The sequence below is a fragment of the Denticeps clupeoides genome, chromosome 20, assembly GCF_900700375.1.
Source record: "Denticeps clupeoides chromosome 20, fDenClu1.1, whole genome shotgun sequence".
Classification (NCBI taxonomy): domain Eukaryota; kingdom Metazoa; phylum Chordata; class Actinopteri; order Clupeiformes; family Denticipitidae; genus Denticeps; species Denticeps clupeoides.
The window spans coordinates 11,202,820-11,220,518 of NC_041726.1; the positions used below are offsets into that span (position 1 = coordinate 11,202,820).

The 17,699-nt window shown below is 43.2% G+C and overlaps 3 protein-coding genes across 3 annotated transcripts; all 3 read right to left on the reverse strand.

The window, feature by feature from the left end:
• Positions 1–2,171: 2,171 nt before the first annotated feature.
• Positions 2,172–3,680, reverse strand: txnl4a (thioredoxin-like 4A). The gene is made up of 4 exons (XM_028964271.1): positions 3,580–3,680; positions 2,851–3,019; positions 2,624–2,727; positions 2,172–2,441 (listed from the first exon to the last, which is right to left on the reverse strand). Exons 2-4 carry the CDS (start codon positions 3,001–3,003, stop codon positions 2,270–2,272), a joined length of 429 nt encoding a protein of 142 aa, XP_028820104.1. The 5' UTR covers positions 3,004–3,019; positions 3,580–3,680; the 3' UTR covers positions 2,172–2,269.
• A 595-nt stretch (positions 3,681–4,275) lies between these two features.
• adnp2b (ADNP homeobox 2b) lies at positions 4,276–11,659 on the reverse strand. Its single transcript, XM_028964270.1, has 4 exons — positions 11,421–11,659; positions 7,965–8,081; positions 7,744–7,836; positions 4,276–7,418 (listed from the first exon to the last, which is right to left on the reverse strand). The coding sequence occupies exons 2-4, from the start codon at positions 8,070–8,072 to the stop codon at positions 4,776–4,778; spliced, it is 2,844 nt and encodes a 947-aa protein (XP_028820103.1). The 5' UTR covers positions 8,073–8,081; positions 11,421–11,659; the 3' UTR covers positions 4,276–4,775.
• A 2,921-nt stretch (positions 11,660–14,580) lies between these two features.
• nutf2l (nuclear transport factor 2, like) lies at positions 14,581–17,375 on the reverse strand. Its single transcript, XM_028964272.1, has 5 exons — positions 17,178–17,375; positions 16,837–16,956; positions 16,679–16,750; positions 15,622–15,720; positions 14,581–15,467 (listed from the first exon to the last, which is right to left on the reverse strand). The coding sequence occupies exons 2-5, from the start codon at positions 16,933–16,935 to the stop codon at positions 15,351–15,353; spliced, it is 387 nt and encodes a 128-aa protein (XP_028820105.1). The 5' UTR covers positions 16,936–16,956; positions 17,178–17,375; the 3' UTR covers positions 14,581–15,350.
• Positions 17,376–17,699: the final 324 nt, after the last annotated feature.

A 17,699-nucleotide genomic window follows, 5' to 3' on the forward strand; every position in this document is an offset into this window, starting at 1 on the left:
CAACAACAAAAATAATGACAATAATAAGGATGCATTCGTTTTGGTTACTTATTTATTCACATTTATTTAAATACAATAATGACTAATATTTCATAAATTATAATAATGCATTTTAAAATAATTATAAAAATCGGCCAAACACTAGATTGTCGTTGTTTTTTATGTTTTTGTTAGAAACGATATTTTATTTTGACGAAAAGCTTTGAAGCATTTTTATTGATCTAAATAGGTGAAATCGATGTTATTTCGATTAGTTGATTGTGACAATTCTGTAATTTCGTTATAACTGTTTATACGGACATTGACATCGATTCAGTAACCTCGCCTGTAATTGCATTACAGTTCCATTTAAACACGTAAACGAGAAAGGGAGGAGGCAAATTAAAAAAAAATCTCAGATGACGTTCTTTCATGCTGATGAATGCAAGGAAGGTTCATTTATATGCACGAATGCCGCGGTCCTAAAACCAGCCGGCGCTTTACTTTCCTGAGGTTCTACACACGCACTACACACACGCTACACTCCCACTACACATACACTACACACACACACGCTACATACGCACTACACACACGCTACACTCCCACTACACACACACTACACACACACACGCTACATACGCACTACACACACGCTACACTCCCACTACACACACACTACACACACACACGCTACATACGCACTACACACACGCTACACTCCCACTACACGTACACTACACACAGCAGCGAGGAGAAACGCGCGTTTACTGTTCCCGCGGGCGGCGGGACAGTTTCGGTTTATTTCGTGTCGGGACGTCGTCAGGGTCCCGGGAGAAGACGCGCGATGGCCGACGCCGAACGTCTGAGGGTCACGGTGAGTTGTTTTTAGCCGCGTCGAAACAGCGATTTTTCTTCTTCTTTTATTTATTTATTTTTTTTTGTCGTTACTAGTGAAGTAGTCGTGACGCTGAAGACGCGTCCATTTCATGTCCCCGCAGATGGAGACCACGATGCAGACACTTCAGAGCAAGTTTCAGGCCATGTCCGATCAGATCTTCTCAAGAAATATCTTTTTTTTTCATTCTTCACTGCAGTGTCCTCCTGACAAAACCACTGCTCCACATGGCTCTGTACACAGATGTCTCATTCTGATGACAATTCATGTCATTCAAAGCCCCAAAGAAGACTGGTTCACCTGATGTATTTATAAGCATGTAAAAGATCAGGATGTGGATATAAATGTCGGTGTGTTACGGTTGCTTGGCAACTTCGAACCCCCGCCCAGCCGTCAGTGTTTCTGCCCCAAACGACACCCGATTATTCAGTGCGTGTACGGGGCAGCCCTGGAGACAACCGCACACATCAAGTGACAATATCCAACATGTCCACGTACCAGCATCCTACACGATGTTGTCCTGTTTATTGTACAGAAAAGTTGTACTTTTCTCTTATAGTGATAACCTGTACAGTATTTAAGCCCTAGTTAGTATAGTTTGTGTAGTGTGTATATATACATTTATTTTATGATTGCACTCTGGAGTATGGAGTGTAAAATAAATAGTGAGATAAATGTTATGTGTGAATTAATGACACATTTAAATGATTATTATATTTATTGTATTGTGTCACTATTCACACTCCAAAATGGAAGTGAAACATTATTTCAATACACGGTATACTGTCGTACTGACAGTAACCAATCTTTGAATCTTTGAGTTTTGAGTCGAAAAGCAGCATTGCAACCTTGACATGCACAATGGATGAAATGGGAACGCGCATCGATGACCTGGAAAAAGATGTTGCGGATCTCATGACCCAAGCTGGGATGGAAGATTATCATCAGATGGCAGCCCAGCCGCCAAGGTACAGCACGGCAGATCGACCAGGTTTATTTGTGATATGACTCCCCCCTCAAATGATTTTTCTTTTCCAGAAACAGCAAATAAATCGAAAAGTTCAGTGAAGGCAGCATACAAGCCATACGTCTACCTCCAACTGGCCTTCAGGGTGCCTTGCCACGAGAAGCAGTACTGTGTGTTTGGCAGCATATTCATTTTTAATTTTTTTTTTTGTATCTGTTAATAAAAATAGTACAGTATCACGGTTTCTTGGGTTCACATTATGAGGCTTTCTGGTTCTGCTCAAATCGTACACCCACTCACCGCCACAATATAAATTACACTTCAGGGTTTAAAACAATGACATTTATTAATACAAAAAAACCCCAAAACATTTACATCAACAGAAGAAGCATTTCACAATGACAAGGAAGATGGCCGTATAACTCTCAATATCTGTACTTGGTTGAATAGTCCTTGGGAGATACGACGAGACCTCTGCCTTTCCGTGCGCCTCTGTACACTGTCTCAATAATGTCTATCATCTCCTGCTTGTCCTCCATTGTCCAGTTAATCTTATTGTTGTTACCTGTTCCAAGATCAATCATGATGTGCTTGTTCCTGTGAGGCAGCAAAAGAAAGATTTGCATCAGACATTGCTGTATTAAAGCGCACAAATTTAATACCAAAGTCAACTTTATTGTCATCTCACTATATACAAGTATAATACACAGACGACATTGCAAAGCTTTGCAGATTCACAGTGTGCAAATGGACAGTATATAGTGCACATATTTACTCACCTAAAAAAGAACATGACAGTGCATGGGTCATACAACTCATACATTTTGTTGAAATCTGGCACTTCTGTGATGTCCACCAGATAGATTACAGCAAAGTTTTTCACCTGATTAAAAAAAAAAAAAAAAAGCCAAAATATATACGGAAGGTGCTGAGAACATCATGAATTCTTCACAAAAAAGAAGCACACATTTTTTTTTTCCTCGACGAGGCGCCTAAAACCACTTACCTTCTCCGCGATGCTGTACAACACCTCGTCCATTTTCATGCACGTCGGGTCCCAGTCATGGCCAAACCGGATGACCAGGACACGATCTTCTTCTGATAAGATGGCCTGGTCCACCTGCCATCCATTGTGGAGATGAGGTAGCATATACGACATCTTGGCCTAATCTGGTCTAATAATAATTAAAAAAAAAAAAAACAACAACAACAACAACAAATCCACAATTGAGACGACAAATAACACACAAGCAAAGACGAAAAACCTGGCACCACGGAACTGAACATTTTGAGTCATGTTGCCTTACATTTACAGCATTTATCAGACGCCCTTATCCAGAGAGACTTACAGTCAGTAGTTACAGGGACAGTCCCCCCACCTGGAGTGTCTTGCTCAGGGACACAATGGTAGTAAGTGGGATTTGTACCTGGGTCTTCCCTGCTAGGCTACTACACACCCTCACATCTGCGTTCGTACTTACTGGGAACGTTTATCAAGTTCGACAAGATGACGTTGTATGCAAGAACGTTTTAAAATTAAGCAATTAAGTGTCCCGGTACAAACAAAACTATTCCTATGAGGGCTAGCACGCTAGCTAGCTAGTATTAGTTAGCTAATGTTGGTCAAACAGTTATCTACGAATTTATAAAGAAAAACAATAAACGCGCGGACGTAACTGTCCACCCATTTGACTTGTTATTAAAGAGTTGTAAAAATGAATAATTTGCCATTTACCGAATGTTACTCTTTAAAAAAAAACGACGAGACGTCGGCATGAGCTTCTCCGTCCGCGAATGTTACGGCCGCGACCGTGACGTCATCAACATGCACCCAACGTCACTACAATGTTGCGTTAAAACGATACAATGGCCGGTTTTCTTCATCTTGTATGAACGCTTTACGTAGATTTTTAACTACATTTCTCGCTTCTGAATTTAAAGTGAGATATTGCATCTGACATCTTGGTCTAAGCAAGTTCCTCCGGGATTTAATAAAAGTTTTCTGATTCTGACGTTTAACCTGAAACTAACGCAGTGCGCTCTGTAAAGCAGTATCGTCTTTATTGGAAACATGACAGTAGGTATGTGAACAAAGATTTGCAGATAGTTTTTTTTTTTAAAAAAACAACATCCGCTAGCGTCAATTAAATATTCCTTCGAAGCTTACAAAATATGAAGATGGAATTGACGGGCTGTGCGGTGGTGCGAGATGCTGCAGCCGTGGCTCCGAGACGGGGAAGACGTTCCATCTGACGGGGCAACTGCCAGTTAGGCCCATTATGTGAGATAAGAGGCAGGCAGCATGAATAATTTGCAAAAGGGTGATTAATTATTCGTGATTTTACACGAATATACATATTCATTTTGGCACCCGCATCTGAGCGACCACAGGCACATATTTATATATATATATATATTTAAAAAAAAAAAAAAAAAAACACACCTCGTAATATTTGTCGTGTTTGTACGGTCAATTTTACATTACCTGGGGAATTACCAAGTAACCTTATGAAATGTCACACACAACACAATCATATAGTTAAGTGGGTTTCTTGGTTCTGTGGATTCTTAATAAGGAAAGAACACTGTACGTGTTCATATAATTGAAGAAAACATAAAAAAACGAAGTGGGAAACAATACTTAGAGAACATTTTTGTTACTAGTAAATGGTTGCATCAAGGTTAGAAATCAAATGTAAGAAGAAACTGTTTTAAGATACAGGTACATTGACCCAAATTACAGTACACACATTTTTTTTTTTTTTAACCAGAACACATAAATGCACTTATTATCAGATGTTCTTATTTACTAGTACTCTACTCATGTTTACTGAAACACTGTCTTTTAAATGGTCTGACCTTTTACAAATGAAGGGAACAAGGACTGTTGGCATTACTTAAGGTTTTGTAACCGTGTCAAAAACAGACAAATTACTCGACAACATCAACAGGTTTCTCGGGTTCGACTTCAGGTATCAGCAGGTTGTGCTTTAGTTTCATCGCTTCAGTCATGTTGAAGCCAAGCAAAACCTTTGCAGTGTTCCTCTGTATAGACCTCATGCACTTGGAGCGTCTCGTGCCGAAGTGGCACGCCACATCGCTCTTGGTCAGCAGCAAGCGGCCCGCCAGCGCGTTCACCTCCTTCTTGGTCAGGTACGGTTTCACGTGGAAGTACCTGTTGAGGAAATCACGCCGTTCCTCAAAGGGCTGCTTTTCTACGCCGGATGGGTCCAGGGCGAACACCACAGTAGGGTCTATATACACTTCCGGTGAAACGCAGGAAGTGAGCATCTCCTTCTCCAGCCTCTTCCTGGCCGCCCTGGCTTCCCTTTCTCGTCTGTTGGCCTCCATGGCTTCCTTGACTGCCAACTCCAGCCGCAACTTGCTCTGCAACTCTGCCTCTGTTGGTTGGGCCTTCGGCGCCGCGGTAAAAACGGGCGTTTTGGTGACCGCCTGTAAGGGCTGCATGGCGAAAACGCCTTGGTCCCGGTTAACCGGCTTGATGGGAGCAACCACTTGCCTAGCCGGAGCAGCAGGCGTCGCCCTTTGCGGGTCTTTCAGCGGCTTCGGGGCGCACTTGCAACGTTCCACGTGGACCGCGATGGCCTTCGCCGTGGTCTTGCCGGTGTACACGCCCCCGCAGTAGACGCATTTGTATGCCGGGGTTTTGAGGATGGCGTGCACCGTGGGCACAATGTAGTGACTCTGCCTCAGATGCATTCGGTAGTCTTCAGAACTCGGAAGACTTTCGGCGCAAAAGGGACAGACTTTGCGGTTCGAGTTCACAGCTGTCTGGCACACAGGCTTAGGACCACTGGGCAAGAGCTTGACAAAAATGAGGTCGAGCGAATTCGTGACCAGCGCCACGTTCAGTTCTTTGTCTCCCAACATGTCTCTGGGACCAGTTGTGTTAATGTCGAAGTACGGAAAGAGGAGGCTGCCGTGCTCATCGGTGTAAAGCCTATATTCCCTCCTCATGAAGTCGAAGTTCTCCTTCTTCAAGGGAAAGTGCTGGGAGCTGATGTGGTCGTTGAGCTGCTTGATCGAGTGAAAAATGGTCGGGCAGAAGAGACACGTCACGCCGTGTAGCAGGTGATCGAACAGTCCCTTTTCGGAGAGGAGGACCTTGCAAATCAAACATTTGACAGTCTTATCGGGCATCTTCCTTAGAAACGAGGCCCTGGCCGCCAGTCCGATCTTGGACTTGTTGGCGCCTTGGTGAATCTCTGCGTGCAAGGGATAGACGCTGGTGGGGAAGAGTTCGCTGCACAGCGGACAAGTGATCCACTTTTTGGTTTTGCCAGATTCTGTCGAGGAGCCATTGACCGGGTTGTTCTGTGAGGCAGGCAGGGCGGTTCTGTTCATCACAGGGTTACTGCCTGATTGAACGGGCATCGCAACCTGCACAGGCGCTAAGGTATAGGTTGGCAGGCCGTTCACCTTGTTGCCGGTGGGAATTAAATGGCTCAAAAGTGACTGGGAGGTCAGCATCGTGCCTCTTGGCACTGGCTGGTTGAGAGGAAGCCTCTGAGTCAACAAGAGTGGCTGAGGCCCAGACACTCTTGGGCCGGGGATGTTGACCTGAAGTCCCGGCGGTAGGAGGACCTGCTGAGGCGGTGGTCCGGGGAGTCCGACGGCCACTGGCAACTGTTTAGCGGTAACGCTGGGCTGGAGAGATGGGAGAGTTTGCGCCTTGACAAGTGCTGAGGCCATGTTGCTAACACTGGGCATTGTGTCGGTGAGCAATTTGGCGGCCTGCGGGCCGGGGAGAGTTGCTGATGAGTCGGGCCGTAGTAAACCCCTGGCCTCTGCACTGGCCAGCTGAACCAGCGCTGCAGCCTGAGCAGGAAGCAAGGTTTGGCTGGGGCCAGAACCACAAATGAGGTTACTGCTTGACATTCCATGCAAAACTGTGTCAGGGAGAAAGGGAACCCTTAGAGACTGATGATCACTGGTTGGTGCCAATATAGGACCATTACTTTGAACCACATTTAAATGCGCCTTAGGTGCTAGAAGCGGGTATGCTTTCTGATGCTTGACCTTTTGCCAAATCAGAGACTGGACATGAGCCTGTACATTGCTGTGCTTTTCAGAAGTCAGAAAGTGATACACTAAGTGCTCTGTGGTCTCAGCAGTCATAGAACACACCTTGCAGTAGAACCTGCACCAAAGTCCTTGAGACTTAACTTCATCATCAGATCTCTGGCTCACAAATTCATTCAACAGGTTAGCACAGTGTTTCACGAGGACATGCTTCTTCACGTTGAAGAGTAGAGCGCCCTCGTATGAACACTTCTGGCAAACGTACTTATTATGTGAAGGGATGGACGCTTCGCTGAGGACTCCGCTGTATGACCCATCTGAAGGGAGATTTATGGCCTCACTATGGAAGATTGAATTGTGCCTGCAAAGTACTTTGGGATGAGCAATAAAAGGACAGGAGGAGCAAGTAGACAAGACGGCCCACTTCTTTTCATCCTCGTGGTAGCGGTAGATGTGAGTCCTGAATGAATTCCAAGATCTTGTTGAGAAGCTGCACAGACTGCAGCACACTGGTTGTGTACGGTAAAGCCACTAAAGTGGAAACAACAGAAAAAAAAGATATATTAACCAAGAAAAAAAAAAGTCACATCATATAGGGTATCTTTCTAAGTGTACAAAAAAATTTTTATGATATAGTATTTGTAGTCCCTTAAGCTCACAACTGCAACTTTTGGTATGGCAAATTAAATGCACACTAGCATATTTTTTACAAGATATGGATGCACAACTGTCATACAAAGTTATATTCCATATTTTTGTAAATATAGTAATATATCAAAGTTCCATTTAGAGAAATATTTTGAACTAGATAATGCGTGTTAGTCATCGGTTACACTGTTAACATAGGCGCTCTTACCTTTTTTCTTCCTCGGTTCTTGAAGCCTTCGGTTAAGTCGGACCACTCTGTATTGCTAAAAACACTGTCACCAGCATCAAAGCTCCGTAGATCCTAAATGAAATAAATAAATAAATAAATAAATAAAATTAGGTCAATTCATTACATTTCAATGAAAATCTCCACCTATACAGCTACCAAGCTATTCATTGGCATCTACAGCTTCTATGGAAGAAAATTACCTCAATCAAGCTCAGACACTCTTCAAGGCCTAAGTCACTTAAGACATTCTTCACATTCTTCCTTGTTCTTCTGATCTTCTCAACACTCTCAACAGGAACTTGATACATGGTTCAGACCTTAAAAAAAAAACAACATAAAAAGTCTAAATACAATACTCACAATAAGTTAAGGATATTGTGAGACTTCATGGATGTCATACATACGATGTTTGTTTCACTTCAGACATTTTTGGGATAGGGAGATAATTGTATTGGGGTGACAGACACACCTCATTTTGTGTTTTCCATGTAATGGTCTCACTGTGTACAGGTGTGCCTTATATTGGACCCTATACCAAGAGACAACCTTTCTCAACGTGGCATCAATTTCAACATTCTGTGGGTATAAAAAGCTGGTATTGTCAGTAAAAGGCACTAATTTTAATAACAATATCCCTAACTTATTGTGAGCAGTGTATTATAAAATGCAAGAGAATAAATCATCAAGTCAAGTCAATCAAGTTTATTTTGTGTTCACTAGCAATAGTCACAAGCTATCAGTGATTTCCTGACTTTAGTCAAACCTCGGGGCAAAATCATGAAAGTACAAAAGGTCACAGAAATTTAGGGAAATTCCAGAAATGTGGATGATAACGTTTGAAACGTCTCTCATTTCCCATTTGGGGTGCGAAATGCATTGCAAACTCAATTGCCTTGCATAACTGAGTCAATCTAAAATGGGAACAAAAGCAGGTGGAAAAGAATAACTATTTACCAAGCTGGCTTATTGTTGTGACCGATGTCAGTAGATTCCAAGATCTAAATGACAAAGTGATTGGAAAAAAAAAAAAAAGATCATACTACAAACGAATCAGGCGTCACAATTGAATGTAATACAAAATATTAACCACAGTGGATAACAAAACTAAGACCTGATATCAAAATAATTAGAAATGGATGCAAACAGAGGTCAATTCCATATAAACAGGAAGAACTGTGAACATCATGCAACTCTCTTTTCCCATAAAACAGCAGCAAATGTTATTCCAACTATCCTTTGGGACCCAGGGGGAAAAAGGCATTATGTTGATCCAACACTGATTATCAGAGTACTCTGTTACAAAGTCAGGGAGCACAAAAGCAAAATGACGAGATCTCTAACAAAATAAATCAAGATCAGCATGGTCTCACCAAAACAGTAGTGAAAGTTAAGTGATCGTCATTGTGAAACAGTGCAACACAGCACATGGTGACATAATGAAATGTGTCCTCTGCTTTTAACGATCACCCTTGGTGAGCAGTGGGCAGCCATGACAGGCGCCCGGGGAGCAGCATGTGGGGACTGTGCTTTGCTCAGTGGCACCTTGGCGGCTCGGGATTCAAACCGTTTCCTTAACCAATAGGCCACCACTGACCCACAGTAAGTAAAAACACAGGATGTAACTTGTTCCCTTTGATATTACTATTAATGTATGAGAAGAAAAAACATTTTCATTACTTTATTATTTATTACCCCAAAAATGTAGAGAGTAACAGGGACAGCCCCAAAAAACAAAAATTTACAATGTCAGTAGCGGGTGGCCAACAAGTGCTAAACACCTCTGGGAACTCCTTCAAGACTGTTGGAGAACAATTTCGGGTGACGACCTCTTGAAGCTCATCGAGAGAATGCCAAGAGTGTGCAAAGCAGTAATCAGAGCAAAGGGCGGCTAGTTTGAAGAAACTAGAATATAAACCATGCTTTCAGTTATTTTCATGAAAATCAAAGAAAACAAATTGAATGACAAGGTGTGTCCAAACTTTTGGCCTGTACTGTATGAGAAGAAACACCATTTTCATTAGTGTAATATTTATTACCCCAAAAATGTACACAATAACAGGGATAGCCCCAAATAACAAAAATTAACAATGTAAGTAGTGGGTGTTTCCACAATTTGCCGTAATGACAGCTTGACAGCGACGTCTCACGCTCCTCACCAGGCTCATGATGTTGTTCTGAGCCAATGCGTTCCGCTCTTCCACAAGTTCTGCACACAGTTGTGCCAGGTCATGTGGGGGTGCGGTACGATCATTCAGTCTCTGCTTCAACCGGTCCCAGACGTGCTCTATGGGGTTCAGGTCAGGGGCCAAAGATGACCAGACAATATGAAGCACCACAACTTCCTGAAGTTGAGCTGTGACAATTCAGCCACAATGTGGTGGTGCATTATCATCCATGAACAGAAAGTTGGGGGTGTTCTGGTGGAATGACGATGGGTTCCATAATGTCTCTGTGGTAAGAGCGTGCAGTGCCTGAGCCATGTACAGTAACCAAATCTGTTTTGCGCTGACTGGTGATGCCAGACCAGACTGTTGCACCTCCTCTGTTTCGCTCACCTCGCCAGGTGACCAAACACTCGACGGTAGACCACTGCTGCATTGTCCAGGTGACATGGTCTTGTGCCCACTGCAAACATCCACGGTGGTCTCTTGGTGTCAGTGGAGTCACCTGCAACGGTTGTCTGGCATTCAAGCCAAAGCGGTGGAGTCGGTTGCGAATGGTTTGTGTGGAAACCCTAGTACCCTCGCATCTCGAAAACGAGCCTGCAGCTGTGTGGCAGTTGCACAATGATGTCTGAGCGCATAGGTCCTTATGTATTGGTCATCATTGCGGTCTGTCACTCGAGGGGCTCCACTCCTGGGTCGGTCATGAACTCTGCCAGTAGTCCTGCGTCTTGATGCCTTTAAGACACACCAAGTTCACGAGCAACATCTGACCGCCTGCCACCGACCCCATGGCCAGGTGATGCTGCTCGTCCATTAAGTGACGTTGTGTGTTCATGGCCGTTTGAATGATGAACTTGAAATGACTTACTGACAATACCAGCTTTTTATTCCCACAGAATTTTGAAATAGATGCCACATTGAGAAAGGTTGTCTCTTGGTATTGGGCCCAATATAAGGCACACATGTACACATTACATGGAAAACACTAAATGAGGCGTGTCTGTCACCCCAATTCAATTGCCTCCCTATCCCAAAAATTTCTGAAGTGAAAGAAAACACCGTATATATATCATCAATTTACCCACCACTGCAGTAACAGTGTAATGAAAAAGTAAATGAAACGAAATAAAAGAAGAAGCTAATTTTCAAAATCTGTATAAAACCATGTATGGCCTGCAAAATATTGAAAATAATGATAGCTCGCCAAAATTAATATTTTAATACTAAATGTTTATTTAAAAAAAACGCCGGTAATGTGCAACCAAAAGTAAGCGATTTGGGAGGAGGGCGGGTCGGCATCATCACCTGAGGTCCGCGGCGGATTTCGTTAGAAATGTTTAATAACGCTTAATAACGTGCTAGGTACCAACCGTGGGCGCCTGCGTTTAATAAACATCTTTTTGCTTTTTTTCAGCGGGAAACGTCAGCTGGACGCCGCAGAAAAGCCGACGCGCGGCCGCGGATTCTGGGCAGAAAGTGGCGTCAACTTACGTCCTGCGCCGCCCGTCAGCGAGGGGGGGAGATCCTCGCCTCTCGCATCAGCCGCTCCACGCCGCGTTCCGCCCCTGAGCGGGCACAATGAGGGTAGGCGGCAGTCCACACGCGGAACTCGCCGCGGGCGCGTCCGTCAGACGCGGAGGGGGCCGAAAATTCGGTCGTCTTAAAAAAATTTTTTTTTTAGCAATAGATAAATATCGCCTCACTGCATCACACTCGGTCCTAAAGAGAAAATGGCGTTCGGACTAAAGGGAAGTGACGTTTCGGGCTGATTTGCATATGGCTAAACTGACCAATGAGAAAGCAGCTTAAAAAAGTCATCCAAAACTACTAGTACCAGAATGGACTTCTGCTAGGACGCGTTGGACTGGTATAAACCTTCGTTATAAAGTATTTTTTAAAAGTATTCCATTTTTCTTCCCATATTGCAGCAAATGGCACAGTGGAGTGGGCGTGGCCAAAGAAAAAACTAGTCCTTAGTGTCACGTGTCTAAACCACATAGCAGCCCATTGGTTGCCAAGCAAGTTAAGCGAGTGGGAGGGCTTTGCTGTTACATCATGTCACCCCATATCATATTGGCCAATGAGATTCTGTCGTGTAAAAATCAAAACGGTGGTAATCTAAAAAAAAGTGTAGCTAGTGTATTCAAGAAAAATGTTTTTTGGAAAATGTTACATCTTTTTATGGTGCCATTTATGTATTATTTGTTACGTAATTCTGGTATCAAACTTGCTCGAGTTTCTTCGGTCAATGCTAAACTAGACAATTTTTCGCATTTCAAATGATTTTTTTGGAACCATTTAGTAACCTGTTTACAAACAGGTGTCACTTAAAAGGCTTTCATGACAAAATGGAATGCAATCTGTTTTCGTAATGCAAATTTTTTTCGTAGGTTCGGAGTACAAAGCTAGGTTGAAACTGATTACAAAAACAAAAATTTCCCCTGTAGCAACAACCAAATTCAGACATAGCTTTTGGTAAATGTCCGAAAATATTAACTCTATTGCAAATAAAAAATGAATTAATCATTTAAGAAACATCTTTTTATTGGCAACAGCAAATTTTATATTTTTACTACAAAAATGTAAACACAGCCACTGTGAATGCATATCACAGTGTGTTTCGTGGTGCTGGTGTCAAGCCCGGGTACATGGGGAGGGTTGGGCGTTAGGAAGGGCATTCAGAGTAAAACGTTTGCAATGTCGACTATGCGGACAACCAGACTAGTTGATTAGAACATTAGTACTTTTTTTCTTACAGTAATTTTACATTCATAACTACCTCATAATGCAGTACATAGCATTCATTTGTAAACAAGAAATGGTTTCACAAAATGGTTTCTCCTTTCCTTGTTTGCAGGGTAGCTACACCTTTGAAGAAAATATTTTAAAATGTATTCCGTACATTTTAATTTCATTTATTTTTTTAAATTAAAATTCTCTAAAATATTATTTTATTGAAAAAAAAGTAAATTGACACTGATATCAACATTAGTACCTGATGACAATCAAGTATTAACCATGTCTTTTAATTTCTGTTTGGGTTACGGCTATTTGCTTCATTTACTTTTTACACAAAAATATAAAAAGCTGTGTAATTGCATGGGACTTTTGAAAGTGAAAAAGTGAAAGTGAATTGTAATGGTGATACACAGCACAGCACACGGTGCCACAACAAAATGTGTCCTCTGCTTTTAACCATCACCCTTGGTGAGCAGCCATGACAGGTGTCTGGGGAGCAGTGTGTCGTGAACATTTACATTTACATTTATGGCATTTATCAGACGCCCTTATCCAGAGCGACTTACAATCAGTAGTTACAGGGACAGTCTCCCTGGAGCAACTTAGGGTTAAGTGTCTTGCTCAGGGACACAATGGTAGTAAGTGGGATTTGAACCTGGGTCTTCTGGTTCATAGGCGAGTGTGTTACTCACTAGGCTACTACCACCCCAGTGGCACCTTGGCAGCTCGGGATACGAACCGGCAACCTTCTGATTATTTGCTTAACCGCTAGGCCACCACAGCCCCATTTTATTCCCATAGCTCTCGATTCTCCATTAGAGAGGTCTCTACTTCTGGGCAGTCTTTGACAGGCATTCTGTGCATGTACGCTCTCAAATGTGCACATACATTTACATTCAGAGCATTTATCAGTCGTTACAGGAACAGTCAACCTTGATCAACTCAGGGTTAAACCTCTTGCTAAGCAACACAATGGGGCAGTGCCGGCCTAGCGGGTAAGGACATTTAAGGTCAGCTGCGTTGTTTTAAAGTGCTTTATAATTTGAATTTGAAATGGACCCGTGATCGGAAGGTTGATGGTTCGGATCCCTTAACCGGCAAGGTGCCACTGAGCAAAGCACCGTCTGCACACACTGCTGCCCGAGCTGCCCACTGCTCAACAAGGGTGATGGTTAAAAGCAAAGGACACATTTTGTTGTGTGTTGTTTCACAATCACTTCACTTTCACAGAGTTTTTCACAATGGTAGTAAGTGGGGCTTGAACCTGTGACTTTGTGGTCTTCTGGTTCATAGGCTACTACCACAGATACCATTTATGCTTTCATAATGTCCTCACAGTGGTCATGGCTTCTTCTTTGCATAGCGAAGTTATAATTCTGTGGATGCAATTATGAAGGACGTTGGCTGAGAAATGTTTATAGTTTTGAAAGACCACAGACATGTTATAATAAATTCATAATTTAGATTTGTTTGGTAGTAAATAGCACCATTTTATCAAACCAGATTGAAATCTGTACAAATAAATTATTTTTCTATGTAAAAGCCGTATTCTATTAGGAAGTATTTGCTAAAATTGTCAGAAAATATCTGGAAATCATTTTGGATTAAGCACATACACAACAGTCTAACAGTCTGTGACCTAATCTGCAACTGAGGTTCAATTATCAATCTTTGATACAAATACAAGAGCAATAAACCGAGACCTTGACAATTGCCCTTTTTGGGATGAACAGCTGGCAATTACATAGAAAAATCTTTAAAATAAATACTAATATTAGTGATGACACTTTCTGAGCCAATACGTGGATGGCAAAACAGCCTTTTGAGGTTTCACAGCAATTGTTTTTTTTTTTTTTTAAAGATTGAAGCAGGTTCATAAAAATATTGTAGTGTTTTAAGGAAGACAAAAAGATTCTTTACAGAGATTTTATTTACTTCTCTCCAGGGTTCCAACATATGTGGAATGTGTACAACAAAATGACAAGGAGAAAACCCAAGCAGCCGGTCTAATGAAACAATCATCTAAATGATCTGGCCCAAAATGGTGAAATACAGACATAGAAGCTCTCAGAGAACCAGGAGTACAGAAATGGCTGTTAACAGAACAAAGAGCAAAAGCACCAAGATTCTGAACAATAAAGCCATTGTGATTGGACGTTGGCACGTTATTTCCTCCATAAGAACTGCACAATGACATTTAGTGTCAGCATCAATCTCCCGTTAACATGAAATGTCACAAATTGCCAGTGTTCAGCGGGTCTTCTAGAAGAATCAGGGAGTCATATTTACTATTGCGATCACTTGGAAATTTAAACCAGGTGACCACTGAAGTAGCCTTACACACTTTAACGCACGTGAGCAAGTGCTTCTCCCCCCTTTACGCAGCCTAGGCCTCCATGTTGGTGGGTGGCTTTACAGCAGGCACTAAACCTGTGTGTACTCCTCTTTGGTTATGCAATTAAGCGATCTCATAAAAAATATAGCTTTTAAATATCTGTATGAATGTACAAGAATTTAGGTATTAAAACACTTCAGCCTCTTCAACACTATAATGAAATGTGAGGTGTGGAAATGTTAAGTTGCGCAAAACACACACAGCCTGGGAAATAATAACTCCTGATCAGCCTCAAGATCCCTATGGGCTATGGAATGCTGTAAATAATGGGGGGGATTTACACATTTCTAGGCTCCAAAGTTATGCAACGCTAATCTGAACATGTCATTAGTGCAGATCCACTTGTTGTCAATGTTCTTTAGTAAGAACACCTGCTGAAAACCCATGACTTGGTCCTCATCGGCCTGCAGGGAATAGTGAAAGTGAACGTTTGTCGTCATTTGTGTTCTCTGCATTTAACCACCAATCATACAAATAACTCCATGATATCAATGATTCAATGGTATTTAACAAATGATTACTGAAAATTATTGCTTGAACATAAAATCACATACACACCTTCAACTGGCCCATCACCATGCTCATGACACAGCTGTCTGGAGTGGGCTGATGGTCTTGTGCCGTGATGATGTGCTGAATCGAACGAAACGGTAGACTCTGCATGAAACAAAGGGTTGTATGCAAAATGTGCAACATGTTTATTAAAACACACGTTGGACAGAATCACATGCCTGTACAACCTGCCGACAGGTGCAGTCCAATTTCGTAGACAGTAGGCCACAATTAACACATCTGACGCTCACGCGGCAAGCTGCCAACACATTCTACCTGTGAAACGTGTATTCAGAGCGGTCATGTTACATTTACCAGATGCCCTTATCCAGAGCGATGTACAGTCAGTAGTGATGGGGACAGTCCCTCCCGGAGACACTCAAGCATACAAACCCAGACCACCCATAGGGGTGGTAGTAGCCTAGTGGGTAACACACTCGCCTATGAACCAGAAGACCCAGGTTCAAATCCCACTTACTACCACTGTGTCCCTGAGCAAGACACTTAACCTGAGTGTCTCCAGGGGGACTGTCCCTGTCACTACTGATTGTAAGTTGCTCTGGATAAAGGCGTCTGATAAATGATTTGATCTCTTCCTTCACTGAAGGAACCACACACAGAAGATATCAGGCTCTCTACATTACTACGACTGTGCCAAACTAACCATCCTGTGGTGGTTGCTTGGAAACCTGTACGTGTAGTTTTAAGGTTTTTTTTATTTTTAAATTCCCATTGGGCAACATGAGAACTGACCAGTCTGGACGGCCACTACGTTACTCCGAGTCAACACTGGGCAGCATGTTCCGCCTTGGCCGGCCGAGGCTATGCGCATGCGCGAACCGGCTGCGCGCATGCGCAACTCGCAACCACGTTGGAGAGAGGGAAAAAGTCTCTGACATTATATTAAAAAAAAATCTCTCAATTAGACATTGTATAATAACGCCACGGGAAATATAACATTTTTAAAAGTCAAAAACTGAATTCAAACCATCCCACGCATGTGCTGAAGTAGCAACAATTCATACAACAAAGCAGCGCATTTAGAATCAAGACGCGCACTTACACTGAGTTTGGTCATGATCGCGTTCTTCCCCTGGAACCCCTCTCCTTCCCAAGTCAAGCAGGACGCGTCAGTCTGCGGCAAAACGAGAAGAAGAAGCCGCGTTCGGCACAAAGTCCAGCCCGGCACCGAATTCGGAGGGCGGCTTCATTTCCACTTACATACAGGTCGGCGAGTTTCACCCGATCCGTATCGAACTGCTGGTAGTAGTGCTGCACGAACCCGGACCCGATCTGCTCCCACACGGGCTTCTCGGCCATTTTTTTTTTATTCCTGTGAACCTAAAACAGAATAAAAGAATAAAAAATGACCCGTCTCGCAACGCGCCGACGCCACGTGTTTCTGAACAGTTTAAAGTGGAACCAGGAAACGCGCTCATCTCCCCGCGTCCACACAGCAACGCGACAAGTTTTATTCCCCGAAAAGGTAACGCGGACCGGCGACCAGGAGGAAGCGGCACCTTCCCGCACAACTCCGAGCGGGAGAGTTCTCACGAACTTACCCCGAAAATCGAGCACCTTCGCCGGCGAACCCAGAGCAGGTAACGGGCTGGAGGAGCTCGTCAGGACCGACCGACCGGGAACCGGGAGGACGCGGCTCGCGTAAGGCGGGAACATTTGCATATTTGAATATTCACATCCGTCCACATGGGCGACCGGACGGAATCACGTCGAGCCGCAGAGCGAGGATCGAATCGGCATCAGAGTCTGTAACCTTGCAGTCAAACGCAAATTACAACTATAGATCATCAAAAATATTCATCTCCTGGGGCAGTGGTGGCCTGGCGGTGAAGGAAGCGGCCCCGTAATCGGAAGGTTGCCGGTTCGAACCCCGACCTGCCAAGGTGCCACTGCTCACCAAGGGTGATGGTTAAAAGCATATAAAAAAAAAATTATGATGGTTAAAAGCAGAGGACACGTTTCGTTGTGTCACCGTGTGCTGTGCTGCAGTGTTTCACAATGACGATCACGTTACTTTCAGTAAAGTCGACTGTGCAGATGACCGTCAGATCACGAATAGAAAA

What these genes read in the sequence shown, in the direction of transcription:
- txnl4a (XM_028964271.1), bottom strand. Translation starts at nt 3,003, where the DNA reads ATGTCGTATATGCTACCTCATCTCCACAATGGATGGCAGGTGGACCAG. An exon ending in TGTACAGCATCGCGGAGAAG is followed by an intron (nt 2,728 to 2,850) that starts GTAAGTGGTTTT and finishes TTTTTTAATCAG; the next exon opens with GTGAAAAACTTTGCTGTAAT. An exon ending in ACTGTCATGTTCTTTTTTAG is followed by an intron (nt 2,442 to 2,623) that starts GTGAGTAAATAT and finishes GCTGCCTCACAG; the next exon opens with GAACAAGCACATCATGATTG.
- adnp2b (XM_028964270.1), bottom strand. Translation starts at nt 8,072, where the DNA reads ATGTATCAAGTTCCTGTTGAGAGTGTTGAGAAGATCAGAAGAACAAGG. An exon ending in AGTGTCTGAGCTTGATTGAG is followed by an intron (nt 7,837 to 7,964) that starts GTAATTTTCTTC and finishes TATTTCATTTAG; the next exon opens with GATCTACGGAGCTTTGATGC. An exon ending in AGAACCGAGGAAGAAAAAAG is followed by an intron (nt 7,419 to 7,743) that starts GTAAGAGCGCCT and finishes TTTCCACTTTAG; the next exon opens with TGGCTTTACCGTACACAACC.
- nutf2l (XM_028964272.1), bottom strand. Translation starts at nt 16,935, where the DNA reads ATGGCCGAGAAGCCCGTGTGGGAGCAGATCGGGTCCGGGTTCGTGCAG. An exon ending in TGAAACTCGCCGACCTGTAT is followed by an intron (nt 16,751 to 16,836) that starts GTAAGTGGAAAT and finishes GTTTTGCCGCAG; the next exon opens with ACTGACGCGTCCTGCTTGAC. An exon ending in CGATCATGACCAAACTCAGT is followed by an intron (nt 15,721 to 16,678) that starts GTAAGTGCGCGT and finishes TGTTTCATGCAG; the next exon opens with AGTCTACCGTTTCGTTCGAT.